The sequence below is a fragment of the Manis javanica genome, chromosome 3 (genome assembly GCF_040802235.1).
Source record: "Manis javanica isolate MJ-LG chromosome 3, MJ_LKY, whole genome shotgun sequence".
Classification (NCBI taxonomy): domain Eukaryota; kingdom Metazoa; phylum Chordata; class Mammalia; order Pholidota; family Manidae; genus Manis; species Manis javanica.
The window spans coordinates 40114066-40133080 of record NC_133158.1 but is presented as its reverse complement, the minus strand read 5'-3'; the positions used below and the strand labels follow the sequence as shown (position 1 = coordinate 40133080).

General features: G+C 45.1%; 1 protein-coding gene across 4 annotated transcripts in view; it reads left to right on the top strand.

The window, feature by feature from the left end:
• ADARB1 (adenosine deaminase RNA specific B1) overlaps positions 1-19015 on the top strand; it is a 144256-nt gene that overhangs the window by 87525 nt on the left and 37716 nt on the right. For 3 of the 4 annotated variants that reach the window (XM_073231233.1, XM_073231236.1, XM_073231235.1), the window contains 2 exons: positions 11172-11246; positions 14825-15759. In XM_073231233.1, coding sequence (XP_073087334.1) covers positions 11219-11246; positions 14825-15759 — 963 coding nt within the window. In that variant the 5' untranslated portion in view covers positions 11172-11218. Of the gene's footprint in view, positions 1-11171; positions 11247-13047; positions 13133-14824; positions 15760-19015 lie in introns of all 4 variants that reach the window. The other variant, XM_073231234.1, reaches the window with a different exon arrangement.

The window sequence follows — 19015 nt, the reverse complement described above, 5'->3', positions numbered from 1 at the left end:
TTACAAATATATTCTCCCATACTGTAGGATGCCTTTTTGTTCTACTGATGGTGTCCTTTTGCTCTACAGAAGCTTTTTAGCTTGATGTAGTCCCATGTGTTCATTTTTGCTTTTGTTACCCTTGCCCAAGGAGATGTGTTCAGGAAAAAGTTGCTCATGTTTATATTCAAGAGATTTTTGCCTGTTTTCCTCCAAGAGTTTTATGATTTCATGTCTTATATTAAGGTCTTTGATCCATTTCTAGTTTACTTTTGCATATGGGGTTAGACAATAATCCAGTTTCATTCTCTTACATGTAGCTGTCCAGTTTTGCCAACACCAGTTGTTGAAGAGGCTGTCATTTCCCCATTGTATGTCCATGGCTCCTTTGTCATTTATTAATTGACCATATATGCTTCAGTTTATATCTGGGCTCTCTGTGGGTCTGTTCTTGTGCCAGTACCAAATTGTCTTGATTGCTGTGGCTTTGTAGTAGATCTTGAAGTTGGGGAGCATAATCCCCCTTGCTTTATTCTTCCTTCTCAGGATTGCTTTGGTTTTTCAGGGTCTTTTGTGGTTCCATATGAATTTTAGAACTATTTGCTCTAGTTTGTTAAAGAATGCTCTTGGTATTTTGATAGGGATTGCATTGAATCTAGATTGCTTTAGGCAGGATGGCCATTTTGACAAAATTAATTCTTCCTATCCATGAGCATGGGATGTGTTTCCATTTATTGGTGTCTTCTTTAATTTCTCTCATGAGTGTCTTGTAGTTCCAGGGTATAGGTCTTTCACTTCCTTGGTTAAGTTTATTCCTAGGTATTTTATTCTTTTTGATGCAATTGTGAATGGAATTGTTCCTGATATCTCTTTCTACTAGGTCATCGTTAGTATATAGGAATGCCACAGATTTCTGTGTATTAATTTTGTATGCTGCAGCTTTGCTGAATTCAGGTATTAGATCTAGTAGTTTTGGAGTGGATTCTTTAGGGCTTTTATGTACAATGTCATGTCATCTACAAACTGGGACAGTTTAACTTCTTCCTTACCAATCTGGATGCCTTTTATTTCTTTGTGTTGTTTGATTGCCATGGCTAGGACCTCCAGAACTATGTTGAATAAAAATGGGGAGAGTGGGCATCCTTGTCTTGTTCCCAATCTAAAAGGAAAAGCTTTCAGCTTTTCACTGTTAAGTATGATGTTGGCTGTGTGTTTGTCATATATGACCTTTATTATGTTGAGGTACTTGCCCTCTATACCCATTTTGTTGAGAATTTTTATCATCAATAGATGTTGAATTTTGTCGAATGTTTTTTCAGCATCTGTGGAGATGATCATGTGGTTTTTGTCCTTTTGTTGATGTGGTGGATGATGTTGATGGATTTTCGAATATTGTACCATCCTTGCATCCCTGGAATAAATCCTACTTGATCATGATGGATGATCTTTTTGATGTATTTTTTAATTTGGTTTGCTAATATTTTGATGAGGATTTTTGCATCTTTGTTCATCAGGGATATTGGTCTGTAATTTTCTTTTTTATGGTATCTTTGCCTGGTTTTGGTATTAGAATGATGCTGGCCTCATAGAATGAGTTTGGAAGTACTCCCTCTTCTATTTTTTGGAGAACTTTAAGGAGTATGGGTATTACGTCTTCACTAAATGTTTGACAAAATTCAGGGGTGAAGCCATCTGGTACAGGCGTTTTGTTCTTAGGTAGTTTTTTGATTACCAGTTTAATTTTGTTGCTGGTGATTGGTCTATTCAGATATTCTGTTTCTTCCTCGGTCAGTGTTGGAATGTTGTATTTTTCTAGAAAGTTTCCATTTCTTCTAGTTATCCAATTTTTTAGCATATTATTTTTCAGAGTATTCTCTAATAATTTGTATTTCCGTGGTGTTTGCAGTGATTTCTCCTTTCTCATTTCTGATTCTGTTTAGGTGTGGACACTCTCTTTTTTTCTTGATAAGTCTGGCTAGGGATTTATCTATTTTGTTTGTTTCTCAAAGAATCAGCTCCTGCTTTCATTAAGTCTTTCTATTGTTTTATTATTCTTTTCGATTTTATTTATTTATACTCTAATCTTTATTATGTCCCTCCTACTGACTTTGGGCTTCATTTGTTCTTTTTCTAGTTTCCTTAATTGTGAGTTTAGACTGTTCATATAGGATTGTTCTTCTTTCCTGAGGTAGGTTTGTATTGCAGTATATTTCCCTCTTAGCACAGCCTTCGCTGTGTCCCACAGATTTTGCAGTGTTGAATTATTGTTGTCATTTGTCCCAATATGTTGCTTGATCTCTGTTTTTATTTGGTCATTGATCCATTGATTATTCAGTAGTATGTTGTTAAGCCTCCTTTTGTTTGTGGGTTTTTTTGTTTTCTTTACATAATTTATTTCTAGTTTCATACTGTTGTGGTCTGAGAAGCTGGTTGGTATAATTTCAATATTTTTTAATTTACTGAGGCTCTTTTTGTGTCCTAGTATGTGATCTATTCTGGACAATGTTCCATGTGCATTTGAGAAGAAGTTGTATCCTGCTGCTTTGGGGTGGAGTGTTCTGTAGATGTCTGTAAGGTTCATCTGTTCTGATGTGTTGTTCAGTGCCTCTGTCTCCTTACTTATTTTCTGTCTGGTTAATCTGTTCTTTGCAGTGAGTGGTGTGTTACAGTCTCCTAAAATGAATGCATTGCATTCCATTTCCTCCTTTAATTCTGTCAGTATTTGTTTCACATATGTAGTTGCTTTTGTGTTGGGTGCATAGATGTTTATAATGGTTATATCCTCTTGTTGGACTGACCCCTTCATCATTATGTAATGTCCTTCTTTGTCTCTTACTTTCTTTGTTATGATGTCTATTTTGTCTGATACAAGTACACTCTGGAGCTGCTCAGCCCCCGTAGTGATGTCAGAGGTCACAGGGGAGTGGCGCTGGTGCCTGGGGGGAAGAAAGAGCTGTTTCCTGCTTCCTGGCTGCTGTGTCTGCCTCCACTGCCTGAACCAGTGGACCAAGTGCACATAGGTGGAAGCCCCTATGCTTTGCGTTTGTAGCTGCTGTAGGCAGGGCTTCCCTCTGGCTGGTCTGACTCCAGGACAGGGGCTGCCGGTTTGCGAGCTGCTCTGGCCAGCTTGGAAGAAGGCGCAGCAGGATGCATATCATGGTGGGAGGCCTCCAAGCTGTGTAGCCAGCCAGGGGGATGGAGTGCCTGAAGCTCCTAAAAATTCCCAACCTGCTGGGTAGAGTGCACCCAGACAATTTTGTCCACCTGTCCTTTCTCCTGAGCAGCAAGCTTTGTGCAGTCCTTGCCCCTTTAGCTGCCCTCTTGCTGTTAGGAAGTCTCTCAGACTGCCCTCCTTTCTTTTGTCCCAGAGCAGCCGGATGTGGGTCCCTGCTTTCCGCAAGTGGATGGAATCTCAGTCTCTCCAAGTATTCTGCCTGTCTTAGCTTTCCAACCCGACTAATCTCCAGAGCACCATGCAATGAAGTTTCATGTTCCCAGAGCAGATCTCCAGGGCTGGGTGTTCATCAGTTCTAGTCCTCCACTCCCTCCCTGCTCCATTTCTCTTCCTCCTACCGGTGAGCTGGGGTGGGGGAAGGGCTTGGGTCCTGCTGGGCCACAGCTTTGGTACGTTACCCTGTTCTGTGAGGTCTGTTCTTTTCTCTAGTTGTATGCAGTCTGGCGCAGCCTTCTTTCCTGTTGCTCTTTCAGGATTAGTTGTATCGACTAAATTTTCATATTATATGTGGTTTTGGGAGGAGGCCTCTGTCTCACCTCTCATGCTGCCATCTTTAATCCTCCCTCTGATCTTCTTGTGTGACTATGGAGGCTGAGAAGTCCCCAGATCTTCAGTTAGCAAGCTGGGCACTTGGAGATCCAGGTGAGCTGTGTAGTTCTAGTATGGTTTGATAGCATTAGAACCACAAGTAGCTCATTTCTTTTTATCATTGAATAATATTCCATTGTCCGGATGACTCACCCTCTGAAGGATTGCTTCCAGGTTGTGCCAGTGATGAATAAAGCCACTGTGATATCTGTGTGCAGGTTTTGAGTGGACATAAGTTTTAACTTCTTTAGGTAAATCCCAGGGAGTGCCATTGCTGGATCAAATGGTAAGAGTGTATTTCATTCTGTAAGAAACACCCAAACTATCTTCTGAGGTGGCTGTGTTGTTTTGCGTCCCCACCAGTGAAGAGTGGGAGTCCTCACCATCCTCACTGGTGGTGGAAGTGTCCCAGATTTTCACTGTTCTGATAGGTGTGTCGTGCTGTCCTATTGTTTTAATTTGCATTTCCTTGATGACATATGATGTGGAACATCTTTGCTTATTTGCCATCTTTATGTCTTCTGTGGTGGTATGTATGTTCAGGTCTTGTCCTCTTCTTTAAATCAGGTTGTCTGGTTTTGTATTGTTGAGTTGTAAGAGTTTTTTGTATGTTTTGGGAAACAGTCCTTTATCAGGATGTATTTGCAAATATTTTCTCCCAGTCTGTGGCTTGTCTTCTCACTCTCTTGACCTTATCTTTCACAGAGCAGAAGTTTTTAATTTTAATAAAGTCCAGCCTATTCAATTCTTTCATGGATCATACTTTTGGTTTTATATCTAAAAAGTTGTCACCAAACCCAAAGTCATCTAGATCTTCTTCTATGTTATCTTCTAGAAGTTTTATAGTTTTACATTTTACATTAGGCTTGTGATTCATTTTGAGTTAATTTTTGTGAAAGGTGTAAGTCTGTGTCTAGATTTCATCCTTTGCATGTGGATAGCCAGTTTTCCCAGCACCGTTTGTTTAAAAGACTCTCTCTGCTCCAGCTCCACTATATTTCCTTTGCTCCTTTGTCAGATTTCAGTTGACTGTATTTATGTGGGTCTATTCCTGGGCTTTCTGTTCTGTCCCATTGATCTATGTGTCTGTTTTCTCTCCAGTACTATACTGCCTTGATTACTGTAGCTTGAGAGTCTAGAGTCCTGAAGCCAGGTAGTGTCAGTACTCCAATTCATTATTGACTTGGCTATTCTCTTGCCTCTTCATTTAAACTTTAGAATCAGTTTGTTGATATTCCCAAAATAACTTTCTGGGATTTTGACTGAGTTTGTATTGAATCTATAGATTGAGTTGAGAAGAGCTCACATTCACAATATTGGGTCTTCTTGTTCATGAACATGGACTGTCTATTTATTTAGTTCTTTGATTCTGTTTGTCAGAGTTTCATAGTTGTCCTCATATGGGTCTTATACATATTTTGTTAGATTTATACCTAAGTATTTTATTTTTGGGGATGCTAATGTAAACAGTACTGTGTTTTTTATTTCAAATTCCACTTGTTCATTGTTGGTATGTAGGAAAACAAATGACTTTTGTATATTAACTTTGTATTCTTCAACCTTGCTATAATTGCTTATTGTTCCAGGAGGGTTTTTTGTTGTTGTCGTTGTTGTTGTTTGCTGTACTTTAATTTTTCCATCTTGCATTTCACTATTAAAAACACGTTTGCTAAAAGTCATGCATGAACTTAATATGCTGTGCACAGTCTATTGTATCTTGTTCACTGTGTACAAAATCTCTAACAGGAACTGAACTGAACATCCGTTACTTGGATGGTTTCCTAGAAAAGAGAATGTTTCATTGTAAAATATTATAAATTGAATGCTTTGAACACTTTAGTGGTATTATTCTGTTTAGATAGTATTGAAAGCAAAATACAAATCATGAAGTGTATTCTCTAAACATGCACGATTGAGTTGTTGAATTTCAGATTACTTTCCTTTAAATAATGTAAGAATTTTATTCTTCAGGTACCTTTGTTAAATAATCAAATCATCATTCAGTTGTTTTGCTATAGCTACAGAATTAGCCTAGCCTTTAGCTAGTTGCTTGATTTATAGTAAAGAATCAACAGGAATAATACCCATTTTGATGCTTCTTCTTCTTTAACATTTACATTGTACAGCTTTATTAAAAATAAAAACCCATGGCACTCATAAAGAATATCTAAGTCTCTTCTCAAAACTATCCTATTTTGAGAGTAAACGGATTCAATCCAGTAATACTTGGTAGTCACTTTAATCAAAAGTTCTGCTTGTCTTAAACAAGCTATAAATTTTTAGTGAATTCCTAATGGTAGCATCTTTCACCAGCACAAAAGAATGTTCAAGTTCTGACACATGTTTAATGTAAATAGGCTATGTTCTGTGTGTGTCATTCTGTATGTCTTTTCTCACTAAGGGAGGGGGAGGGGCAAGAATGGGTAGGTACACGCACAGCTTCACTTTCCATAGTGGGAAGCTTAGGAGCCGTGTTAGAGTCGATAGGAACATTATATAATGTTTTTATACTTTGCTTTACAACACAAAATGTACAAAGGTGTAAAGAATAATAGAACAGATAGCCACTTACCCACCACCCACTTAAAAAATAAGATGTTGCCAATTGAATTGTTATTTGAAATCAGAAGATAACCCATGAGAGCTAAAGCTGGTGCCAGCTGACTGGCATTGTTAGGTCCAGCCTCACCTTCCACGTGGTCATCCAGTGTCCATTCCCATTCATTAAAAAGTGTATTTGCACATCATTGATTTGGGGTGCCACCTTGTGTTCTCTCCTAATTCAGGACTTTGCACCCATCCCATCAGTCTTTAGTCCACGAGCGATGGGTGTTATTTTGGATGTTGAGGCCCCATTGTTTCCAAACTGAGAGGGCCACCCCCAACTAACTGCTTCTTCAGTTCAGAGTTTTCTGTTTATTTTTCCACATAAACTTTAGAATCAGCTTGTCTAGTTCCATTACAAAAAGAAAAATTGGAATTATGACTAGAAGCAAGTTAAAATTAAATCCCAGGTTTCTTGATGCCAGTTTGATGGCCTTTTAACACCTTCCTGCCTCCCAGGTTTAGCTTCTTACTGCTTTGGTGGTGTCCTGAAAATGAAGACATTTGAATATTGCTATCAAATAAAGCTTGGCCATTCCTGGAATTTTGTTCCATATGGGATTTCTGGTGGGGTTTTAATTCTCACATGTTTGTAGTTCAGTCCATAGGAGGTGCTTTTCAGGATCAAAGAAAAATGGCCATGTGGAATGCATGTGAGCATTGCCCTCACTGCTGTGCTTTGGTTTATCACCCTTGGTGTGAGAGTTGGCATTTGGAGAATCTGGAAACGTTGGCTTCTGCTCTGTAAGAGATTTCCTAGCTTCCATTCTTAAAATGAATGTGCCCACCCACCACTGTGCACAGCCTTATTATCATCTACTGTGAGACATTTTCTGTGTGCCTTTTTTAGAATTTTAGTATGTAAGAGCTGGCAAATGATGTGAGCACTGCAAATCAGGGTAACTTCCCTAGAGCAGGGCTGCTCCTGTGGCTCAGACTCGTGGTCACTACCATCGCGAGCAGCTGCTTCCTTGTCCCAGCCTCCGGGAAGCCAGCCTTCTCAGCGCACCAGTCATTGATTATATGTATATCGTGTGCTTTCTTCGTACTTTTTAATTAAACTTTTTATTTTGAGGTAGTACAGATTCCCAGGGAGCTCTAAGAAGTAATACAGAGAGAACCTGTGTCCACTTGACACAGGCTCTGTCCCAACCAGGATGCCCCCTCCATGCAGTCATAATCCAGACATCCCCTTGCCATCAGGATCCCTCCCGTTGCCTTTTATAGCCACACCTACACCTTTCCCAGCCCCCAGCAACCACTGCTCTCTTCTCCTTTCTATAGTTTTCTCGTCTCAAGAATGTCATATGTAAGTGGGCCACACAGCATACAGCCTCCTGGGTATGACTTGTTCATGCAGCCTAACTCTCTGGAGACCCACCAGGTTGCTGTGTGGATCAGTAGCTCATTCCTTTTCATTGCTGTGTAGTATTTCATGGTATGGATGTACCACAGTTTCTTAACCACTCACCTATTGAACAGTATCTAGGTTGTTCCCAGTTTGGGACTATTAGAGTAAAGTTGGCTATAAACACTCAGATACACATTTTTTTATGTAATTATAAATCTTCATTTCTCTGGGATAAATGCCCATGTTTGTTTTTAAGAAACTACCGCACTCTTTCCAGAGTGGCTGTACTGCTTTACATTCCCACCAGCAATACATTAAGGGTTCGGTTTCTCTGCATCCTCAGCAGCATGTGGGGTTGTCAATTTTTTATTTTAGTTGCTCTTGTAGGTGTCTGGTGGTATCTCATGTGGTTTTAACTTGCATTTCCCTGATGGCTAATGATATGGAACATCTTTTCATGTGTTTATTTTGCATCTGTAGATCCTCTTCACTGAAATGTCTCTTCATGTCTTGTACTGATTGGATTGTTTTTATTGTTGAGTTTTGAGAATTTCTTATATATTCTATTTGTTAAATACATGGTTTTCAAATATTTTATCCCAGTCTATATCTTGTCTTTCTATCTTATTAACAGAATCTTTAGCAGAACAAAGGATTTCAATCTTGATGAGGTCCAATTTTTCAGTTTTTCCTTTTATGGATTGTGCTTTTCACATCTGGTCTGTGAACTCTTTGCCTAGCTCCAGGTCCTAAGGATTTTCCTAAAAGTTTTAGTTTTACATATAAGCCCATGGTCCATTTCCAGTAAACTTTTATACAGGGTGTGAGACTTGGATGCCCATTTGCTCTAGTGCCTTCCGTGGACAAGGCTGTCCTTCCTTCCTTGAGTCGCATACCAGCCGTTGTCAGCCACAGTGGGCACCTCTGTGTGGGCCTCTCTGGGTTCTCCGCCCGCCGTGATCTGCTTGTCTGTCTCTAGTCAGTACCACACTGTCCTGATGGCTAAATCAGTTACACTGATTTCTCCCATTTTCTTCTTTTTTATGATGTCTATTTTAAAATCTTTCTCAGTTGATTCTGACATCTCTGGGTTGGCATCTGTTGTCTTTTTTCTTTTGGTTTGAGGTCTTCTTGGCTTTCGGTATGATGAATGATTTTTTTACTGAAATCTGGACCTTAAATAAGGACCTCACTCAAACCTTCTGCTTTAGCTGACTTTCTCTCTCACTACTCTCTCTGTTAGGGCAGGGGATCCACTTCATTAGTTTAGGTGGGGTGTAAGTGCAGGTTCCCGTCAGGCCCACAGGACAACTCCCAGGCCCCTGCTTCCTCATAGTTCCCACCGACTCTGGCTGGTTGGGGGCAAAAGTCCTGACGCTCCACTGGGCCTCCTCTGACACGCTCAGCAGGGAGAAGATGGCACCTTGCTACAGGGTGCAGGGGAAGGGCCTGTATGGGGTGCAGCCCAGTGGGAATGAGCTTTGAGGCCCCTGTGGCCTTGCTGGGGGGAGGGTGGGGCATGGCTGGAGCAGGGCCGTTGCCTCTCTCAGGTTCCTGTCCTGCGGGCAGGCCCAGGGGCTCACCACGGTGCCGCTCCTGGTTCCCAGCTCTTCTGCTTTCTCCCCTCTGCCCTCAGGGCCCTCTGATGTTTGTTCTGTAATGTCCAAGGCTGTCGATGGTGCTGAGCAGGAGGAGAGGGGAGAGGGCATCTCTGCCGTCTTCCACAGCCAAGTCCGTCTGCCTACTTTAAAACTGATGATCCGCTTCTGAGAACACAGTGCTGTGGGCAGGTCTATGCAATTTCCAGAATGGATAGTTTGGGTTGCTCAGAAGTGCTGTGTGACTGTCCTGCTTACATACCTCTGTGCTTTCCCAGGCTCATGGTGTGCTCCTGCGGCCTCTGCTTAGGCACCGGTGCAGCCCTCTTCCCACCTGACCCGCCAGCCGAGAGGGTTTGCATCTTACCTCCCTTTCTAGACCTCAAGGAAATGTTAAAACATCTATACATATGCAGAACGTAACCCCGTGCCCATCAGCCAGTATCAGCCATCCCCAGCCACGGCCTCTCAGTTTCATCCACACACCTCCTTCATTCTCTTACCATGCCAGATTGTTTTATAGTAAAAGTCCCAGGTATCATTTCATCTATGAATACTGCAGTATATACCACTAAAAGATAAGTTTCCACACCTAACATGAGAAACAGTAAGTCCTTAATATACTCAGCTATCTGGGCATATTTACAGTATTTATAGGGCAAACTTCTCAATTACAGACTTCATCTGATTCATTCAGCTTCTTGTAGTATCCATCACTGTGCTGTGCACATAATAGATTTTTAGAAACTGTATCTTGAAGTAATTAATTAATATAAAATAATACTTTAAAAACTATTGAGCACTTTCTTGAATAAAAGAGTCTAAATAGAAACTCATTTAACTTTTAACAACAAATGTTCCAGATATACAATGAGATTCAACACTATTAATGAATGATTGTCATGAAAACTATATTTTAGATATGTGATATGATATATATATATATGAGATATATGCATGCTGTAGCACATTTTAGTCACCATTTTCGTAAAAGCAATGCATTTGCCTTCTAGTGAGTTAGAGTATAAATTGTATTCATATACAGAGAACATGGGGCTGCTAAATTTTGCAAATCTCCTTTTTCCCCAGTGGCACTTTGATGAGATCCTTTATTATAGGTTATATGTTAGTGCAGTATTGCCAAAGTATAGTATAGCCAAAATGTTTAGGAAGAGGAAACATTTAACTGTGTTAACAACTAGATAATTGGGGTACTTGTTCTTTGAGGATTTCCTGAGGTTTCTCCTGCCAACAGAAATCATAAGTTACACATGGTCAAGAAATTAGATCATATTCTAATACTTGCACGCGTTGTAGTTGCATCCATATGAGACACTCCTCAAGATGGAGGGGAGGAGTCAAGTGGAACATCGGGTGGCCCATGCTCTGTGCCTTTATTAATGACCCAGGCCACCTGCCAGAGCGCAGGTCCAGGGCACATGGATGGAGCCCGCCGTGGGTTCCACCACTGTCTGTGGTGCTGTGGTGCATCTCGTCCCTCCATAGGAGAGGCTTGCTAAGATGTCCTGTCACCTCTTTCTCCCTGGTCACAGCTGCCCAGGGCCCCCAGCCCCGGGAGCCAGGGCCACCCCTGCCCTCCCAGGCACCTCCCTAAGTGGAGTGTTGTCCTGTTGGGATCACTGGTGCCTGGAACAAGCCACAGTTGGGAGCATGGAACCGCGTCCCCATGGCAGGTCTGTCCTTGCTTCCTGGTCTTTGCCTCAGTTTGCAGTAGCGCTGTCGACACTTCTAGAGCACAAGGGCCTCATATCACCCACCACGGTGCACTGAGTATTATCTTCTTGCTGTTTTTCAGACAGAGACAGTCTCCACCAATCAAGACACCCTCCAAAGTGCTTTGCCATGGATATAGAAGATGAAGAAAACATGAGTAAGATTCGGGACTGTCATATAGTATCAAGCAGTTAATTTTCCGTGGAAAGCTGAGTGTTTTTGTAAATTTATTTAATGAAGCAAATTAGGGAAATGTGATTGTTCCTCTGATATGGGCTATTAACAGTGGCATGTTCTTAATTTTTTATATAGTCTGTGCAGTGGGTGTCAGTATTTACTGTGGGCGTTTGCCGTCCAGCCGTAATCTAGACTTCTCAGTCCTTGTGTTGGTCCTGGGCCATCACTCATATACCAGGAAGGGAACCTCAGCCTCCAGATGCTTGTGTATGAAGCTGCGTGGCTCCCTGCCAAGTCCCTGCCATTCTCATAGGAATGGTCCACATTTCCATGCACGTAAACCTCTGAAATCGATTTAAATACCTGGGCAGTACATCAATTTTTCCCTTCAAATACAGCGAATTCTCCCAGCTCACATGAGTCCGCTGATCCTAAGTTCCCAAAGACTCCAGTGATCCTCAGAGCTGGTGTGAACGGAGCTCAGTTTTGGGCCCCTTCACTTTTCCACTGCTCTGGGCAGAGGGGACAGCCAGCCTCGAATACGCCAGCTTTCCCCACTCAGCCTTTTTCTCTATGAAAAGCTTGGTGAATATGCTTCTCTCTTCTGTTTTATTTTAAATCCCAGATAGCAGTGCATTTAAGTGAGATTTAGATCCTCCCACACAATGGGAGCTTTTAGTAGGCAAATTATAACAAGATGCAGTTTTTCTGATATGCACATGTGTGTCCACTCTCGTCCATGCCCAGTTCCCAAGGAAGAGCATGCAGGTCTAAATGACCAGTGATATATTACTGAAAGGGGTCCCTGATGACTAGGACGTAGTTCAGCCCATTTCCCATGACTTCACCCAAAACTGACCAACGGGGCCTTGGCACTGCGCTCATCAGCCCGTGATCCAGAAGTCACCTGGCAGACACTTCTGCCTGGCTGGCTACCCCTTGGGTTTTGTTGTGGATAACATGGCGTGGGCTGATCTTTATTGCACAGACCACACACTAGTGTCCTCTGGTGGAAGCCAGTCCTTGTGAGGCGCAGTCATGAGCAAACAGGACCAGCTACCTTGCAGAGCCCTTGGGGATGGACTCTGCCTCCTCCTGCCAGCGAGTGCCAGGCCTCTGGCTGCCTGGTGGGGCTTTCCTCGGGGTGGCGTCCCCCCTGGAGCTGGCCCCTGAGGCCCTCTGAGAGCCCAGCCTCCCGTCCTGCCCATTCACTGTTCCACATGAGCATGTATGCCGATGTCCCCTGGGCCTCCTTTTCGTCAGGACTGTGGGCCATCATCCACGGTGGCCGTCCTCTGGTTCAGGGGAATGGTGATGGTGTGTGGATTATGTAACTGTCCCAAACTGCTCCTTGGTAACTTACCAAGATAAAGAATCCTTCTGAATGATTTTTCTAGAAGGATAAGCTGCTGGTTCTAGTGCTGAAACTTTGAAATGCCAGTCCTGTGTTTTCTGTTGTTTTGAAAGCAACCAACATTTTTATCATGATTAATATTCACATTTATGAAATAAAGTAGCATGATACGTAAAGAGAGCATCTATTTGAGAAGAGTTGTAATAGTGGGATGCCTTTCCAATTTTAATATTTTATTTTCCTTAACCTATTAGCATTTTTAATAAGATAGAATATAAGCAGTAGTTTAGTGCCTCTGAAGCAAATAAGAACCTAGAATTTATGTGAACTCTGTTAGAGAAAGTGTATTTTTCTTATAATTTACAGATTATTTGTCAATCCAATACTGATTATGTTTACCTTAAAGGAATGCATTTGTTTGTTTCAGAGGGTGTCTGATCAAATGCATGTCAGAATGTGTTCATACTGATCTGGTCTCCGCCCTGATGATCGTGTGGCAGCAGCATCAGGATGTGAGCAGCCATGTGCTCGATAATGTTCTCGCTCATTTGTTGGCCTCAACTCTGTCTGCTCTGCTCTTTTGAATCTTTGTTTCCTTTGAGCACCGAAAGGAGTAACCTATCGAGCTTTTGCTGGAGGATGTTATAAATGAAAATTTAGTGTCCATTCCATCAGCTTTGTCAACTGGGAAAAGTGGTGTGTGTGTCACTATGTGGGAGAAATGAGTCTGCAGGGAAAGGCCATCCGTCTCCGCATCTCTGCCACGGAGCCCAGCCCGCTCACCCATGGGTGTGTTTAGACTAGGGTCACTCCGTCCTTCTTGGCGGAGTGATGATGGCCCCGGAAATCTGAGAGCTTTAACTGCAGGACTGGCAGCCAGCCGCCTAGACTTCCTGTCACGTTAAGCACCCCCACGGGTAGAGCTAGTGAGCATTTTCCCAATTCCATCACTTACTTCACATACGAGAATCTACTTTTACATCATGTGGTAGAAATAGAGCCTTGAGCCACCACATTGGGGTGCTTGTAAATTGGTTTACAATTGTAAATAATATTTTGGTTACTTAAAAGACTTCCTGTGGGTTTCCCGAAGCTAGCCGTAGGTCTTTGAATACAGCCCTGCCGACAGTGTCCTGAAGCTCTGTATGACCATGAGGCCTGTGGCCACGAGAACTAACCAGGAAAACGGGATCGCTTCTTATTTTTTAAAAAGCTTGATAGACTTAAAGGCAAGACTGAACACTTTTTAATTACCCTTTTTGAAATTAAGATCCTATTTTGTCATGACCTTTAGAGTTCTAAAAATATTAACTGTGTATACAAACTGCCCTTAAAAGGTAGGATAACCAAATTATTCCATAAATCCAGGAAATATTTGTTTTTTAAAGAAGATGAAATTTCCAGCTCTGGTCGGGAAGCTATAGCCTTCCTGCAGTTTCAGTTCATACCTGTCCTTCTGTGCCTTTTCACTCTGGCAAGGAATGTGCTAAGGATTCGGAGGCAAATTAATCCCATGTACGATGAAAAAATTTTTAATGAGCATTAGAAAGGAAGCTGTATCCTTCAAAACTAATTTCTGAAAGGCCAGAATACTTTCTGTAATTACATAAGCAGTTTTCTAAGATTGATTAATGAACTAAATCAAATAAGTGCACATATCAATTAAGTATTTTAAATCTGGAACACTAATTAACTTGTGAATGCGTGTTTTAAGTCCAGTTACCTCTTCCGGGAGATGCTGCAGGTTAAAACCCAGCATGAGGACAGCAGGAGGGCAGGCAGGGAACAACTTGCCGGAACGCGGCAGACACCTACTGGTGCTGTACTAGACTTGCTGATGTGAGGTCTTTCTGGATTGGTTTGCCATCTCACATCTGGACAAGCTTAAGTAAGCATCTCCAGATGCTTCAGAATATTGTCATAGAAAAAAATTATTTTAAAAACTCACCTTTTAATGCAAAAGCAGTTGGTAACACCAGATAGAAATGGTATGAGCCATAACTTAGCAAAATGTCAAATGACTCATTTCAGTTTAGGTGGACAGTGCTTTGGTTAAACATGTAGTTCACGCAAACAGCAAGGAATAAAATGTATAACACACATCACTTAACCAGTTACAAAGAGCGATAAAGGAATCTATAAATTTTGCATTTACAAGGTCCTGCAACGAAGGCGTTGTAAGTTACTCTTTCTGGGCACCGCAGGTCCGAGCAGCACAGATGTTAAGGACAGCTGCCATCAGGACAGTGCGCCCACCGAGGACGGCAGTGCGCTGCGGCTTGGAGAGGGCGGACCGCTCCCCAATGGGGGTGGAGGGGGCGCCAGCAGGAAGCGGCCCCTGGACGAGGGCAGCAATGGCCACATCAGGTTCCGCCTGAAGAAGAGGAGGAGGGCGCCAGGGCCCGCGCTGCCCAAGAACGCCTTGATGCAGCTGAACGAGATCAAGCCTGGCCTCCAGTACACGCTGCTGTCCCAGACGGGGCCCGTGCATGCGCCCCTTTTCGTCATGTCTGTCGAAGTGAATGGGCAAGTCTTTGAGGGTTCGGGCCCCACAAAGAAAAAGGCTAAGCTACATGCTGCTGAGAAGGCTCTGCGGTCTTTTGTCCAGTTCCCCAATGCCTCTGAGGCCCACCTGGCCATGGGGAGGACCCTGTCCACCCACACAGACTTCACGTCTGACCAGGCTGATTTCCCTGACACGCTCTTCAACGGCTTCGAGACCCCGGACAGGTCGGAGGTGCCCTTCTACCTGGGTGCCAACGGCGACGACTCCTTCAGCTCCAGCGGGGACCTCAGCTTGTCAGCGTCCCCAGTGCCTGCGTGCCTGGTCCAGCCGCCCCTGCCTGTGCCCCCGCCATTCCCACCCCCGAGCGGAAAGAACCCTGTGATGATCCTGAATGAGCTGCGCCCGGGACTGAAGTACGACTTCCTCTCGGAGAGCGGGGAGAGCCACGCCAAGAGCTTCGTCATGTCTGTGGTCGTGGACGGCCAGTTCTTCGAGGGCTCGGGAAGGAACAAAAAGCTCGCCAAGGCCCGAGCCGCGCAGTCTGCCCTGGCGACCATTTTCAATTTGCACTTGGATCAAACTCCGTCACGCCAGCCCATCCCCAGCGAGGGCCTGCAGCTGCACTTACCACAGGTGAGAAAGGCCCTGCCGCCACGGCGACCCATCTCCGTGATGCTTTGGGCAGGACGGGGCCCCCCTTGCAGCATCACTCTGTCCCCAGGCGGACAGTCACGGTGAATCTGGCTCCTGGCAGCCTTTCATCACTTGCACCAGGCCCCTGGGACGCCCTCCAAGGCCATTGGCCATTGCATGGGGTGGGACACGGGAGCCCCGCCCCCCAGAGGGATGCCAGCACTCACCAGACAGACTCCACTCCACACGGCGATCCGCAGGGCCATTCCTGTGCTGCTCACCCCTGCGGGGACCCCATCTGTAGCGGTCTTTGACAGAGGAGAGGGGAGGGTGGGCTGAAGCTCCGGAGCCTTGCCCCACCATAGTGTCTCATCTGGGAATCTCAAGTACAAGATTCATTCTCTGCGGAGCTCCGAGTACAGCCTTGCCGGCTGGCCCAGTCACCAGCTAGAAGCCAGGCCTAGGTTGGGGGTCAGGGCCTGGGGCTGGCTGGCAGCTACCCCGAGGCTGCAGCCCACATGGGCAGTGAGCCACGGCAGTCGCGAGGCTGGCTGGAGGCTGGGCGGTGGGCCCTCTGGAGCGCTCGGCTCCCACTGGGCGCTGCGGTCCCCCACCTGGTCCCTCCTGCTTGGCCTTGCCTTTGGTCTCAGACTGCACCACCCCCCAGATAAAGCTGGGGTGAAGGAGGGTACAGGAGAGGGGAGGGTGAAAGAGAAAAGCACAGCGAGTCACTGCCTCCTGACCCTGCACCTGCTCCTGGCCGCCTGCAGAAATTGCTCTTTTAGGGACAAAATCTGACCTTCTCTATTTGGTGACACTTGTCAAAATGCCATTGAATTTGACAATAAAACATACATTGGTTTGATCAGAGAAAGTGGATCCCGAATTGGCCAATAGTATAGCTTGTGTCCTCGCAGGAGAGTCCAAGATTGTCCCGTTTCTTGCTCACCTTTGAGGACAATTAGAGTAACTCTATACCATGTCACCTGAGATGACCACGAATTCTTATTTGTAAAAGCAGAAAATTTATTTTATTTTGCCTGAAGTAATCCCATACAGCATCAGTATGAAGTAACACATTCAAAGTATCTTGATTTTTTTATGAATGAAATGTTTCCTATAGTAAGCTCTTGTCAACATTATTCATAAGAACTGTTATATATTATAATTGTACAAATTAGTGGCACAAGTTCCTAGGTGCTTTTTTATTTTCAGGTTTACTATTCACTAAAAACTGTCAGCCCGAGTTGAAAGGTGTCTGATGCGACCCGTCTTCCCTTAACGTCAGCAGAGTTGCATGTGAAGTGGGTGGAATCATGTGGGTGCTGTGATCCCCGATGCTGGGCTCTGCAGTGGAGATGGGACGTGCAGGGGGCAGGGAGGTAGCTGGCGGTCCTGTGTGCGTGGGTGCCTGTGTGGGCCTGCAGCCCACTCCCCAGGCCTGGCTCTGGGACCTGTGTGGGGCGGCCACTGGGTCCCTTGCTTGGGGCCCATGTGGAGCTTCGCAGGGAAGGGCATCTGCTGACTCGAGCCTAAGAGGAAGGGTGGAGGTGGGCAGGGGCTCTCTCAGCCCCCCTGGACGCCCCTCGCCTCGAGTTCTGCAGGCACTGAGCCATAGTTCCTGGGCATCTGTGGTCCGGGTCTGCAAGACCTGAGGCAGCGGGACTGTGTGCCCTCTGTCTGCTCACAGGTAGCTCAGAATGTCACCATGTTTTCCTTAGGACCAGGGGGTGGCCTTCGCAGTCAGTCCTTGCGGCCTTACTTCCGGGCTCCCCTGTCTTTACACGGGAAATGTCCGAATGTTCATTCTGGAGTGGATGAAGCCCTTACTGTTTCCCTGGAGCAGCTGCTGAAGGACTCGGTCAGCCATCCTGCTCTTGGTGAATTTTTCCCTCACAGCATTCACAGTGGCACATGAGGCTTAAAAATCAGAATGCCGACCACACGTGTGACGAGTTCACAGCGCTCTGTCGGTGGTGAATTCTGTGCAAGTGGCACAGCCCAGCTTCCAGCTGGGGCCTCTCCACTCCTGGGTGTCGCTGCAAGCGAGTGGTTCTCTCTGGGGCCATGGAGGGGCCAGTTTGACTTTGAAGAGCATGTTACGCTTGTCGCTACCTGCTCCCGAGGCTTAGAGAGAGAGAGGATGAGAGAGTGGCTTCTTTAAGGGGTGTGGACCCTCCGCATGCTGACACACCTGCACCCAGCGGGTGAGGGACCCCACACATGCCTGACTGCCTTCAAGCGTCTCTGGACTCTGGCCCCACATTCCTGCTTTTCTCAAAATTTGGAGGTTTGCCTAATCTTGTGAGAGGGAAACCTCTGTTCCCTGCACTTATCCTTCAGCCCCTTGCTTCTTTTCTTCCACATCATTGGAATGTGCTGTCCTTCATCTTTGGTGCTATCATGTGGGGTCCAGCGCCTGCTTCTGTCTGTGCCCAAGCGTGGCACTGATGCCCTTGCCTCTTCCCAGCTGCCCCATCTGTGCCCATGCCTTCTGTCTCCAGTGCCATCTCCTGGGGCTCATTGGTGTTTGCTGAGCAGTGACAAGAGGAAAAACATCCTGACAGCTGTATTTTTTCCAGACAAGTCATCATTTAGGATGAATGGCTTTTCTTTTCATTTTAAGAGTGCTTTATTATGGGCCAAGCTGAGGACACTAGATTTGGCCATTTGATTGTCAGGACAAATGTAGATTGGTGAGATGTGTGTCCAGCATGGCCCTTTACCCACCTCTCACGAGGCATCATCTCCCAGAACACTGGGTCATTAGACCCAAGACAAACCACAAGCCTTTGAAAACAAGGCCACGTCCGAAATCTGACAGGTGTGTCTGCTTCTGAGAGGCACCCCCTTAGCACAGGGTCACATGATCAGGAAGTACTCAGATCAAAGGGTTCCAAGCGTCTCACTGAATACCTTCCCCTTCAAAGTGTGGCGCTCAGTGCACTGTGATGTCTTGTGCTCTGTGCGACCAGTGCCCTTACGAGCTCTGCAGTGGTTCCAAGACATGACTGAGCCAGGCTGGTTTGTCTTGGTGATTGAAGTGACCGAGAGACACGGCTGAAGGTGCCTTTGAGAGGGGCTGCTCTGCAAAGCCAAGTGAGTCTTCAGTCTGATCGCTGCGAGCTGCTCCCCACCCCCCGTGGTCAGGAAAGGAGCATTCTCACTTTTCCCAGGAGCCCTGTCACTCAGGGGCTTGTGGCCCCTGCAGCTAGGAGAGCCCGGGCGGAGCAGTGGGGGGCCGGGTCAGGCAGCC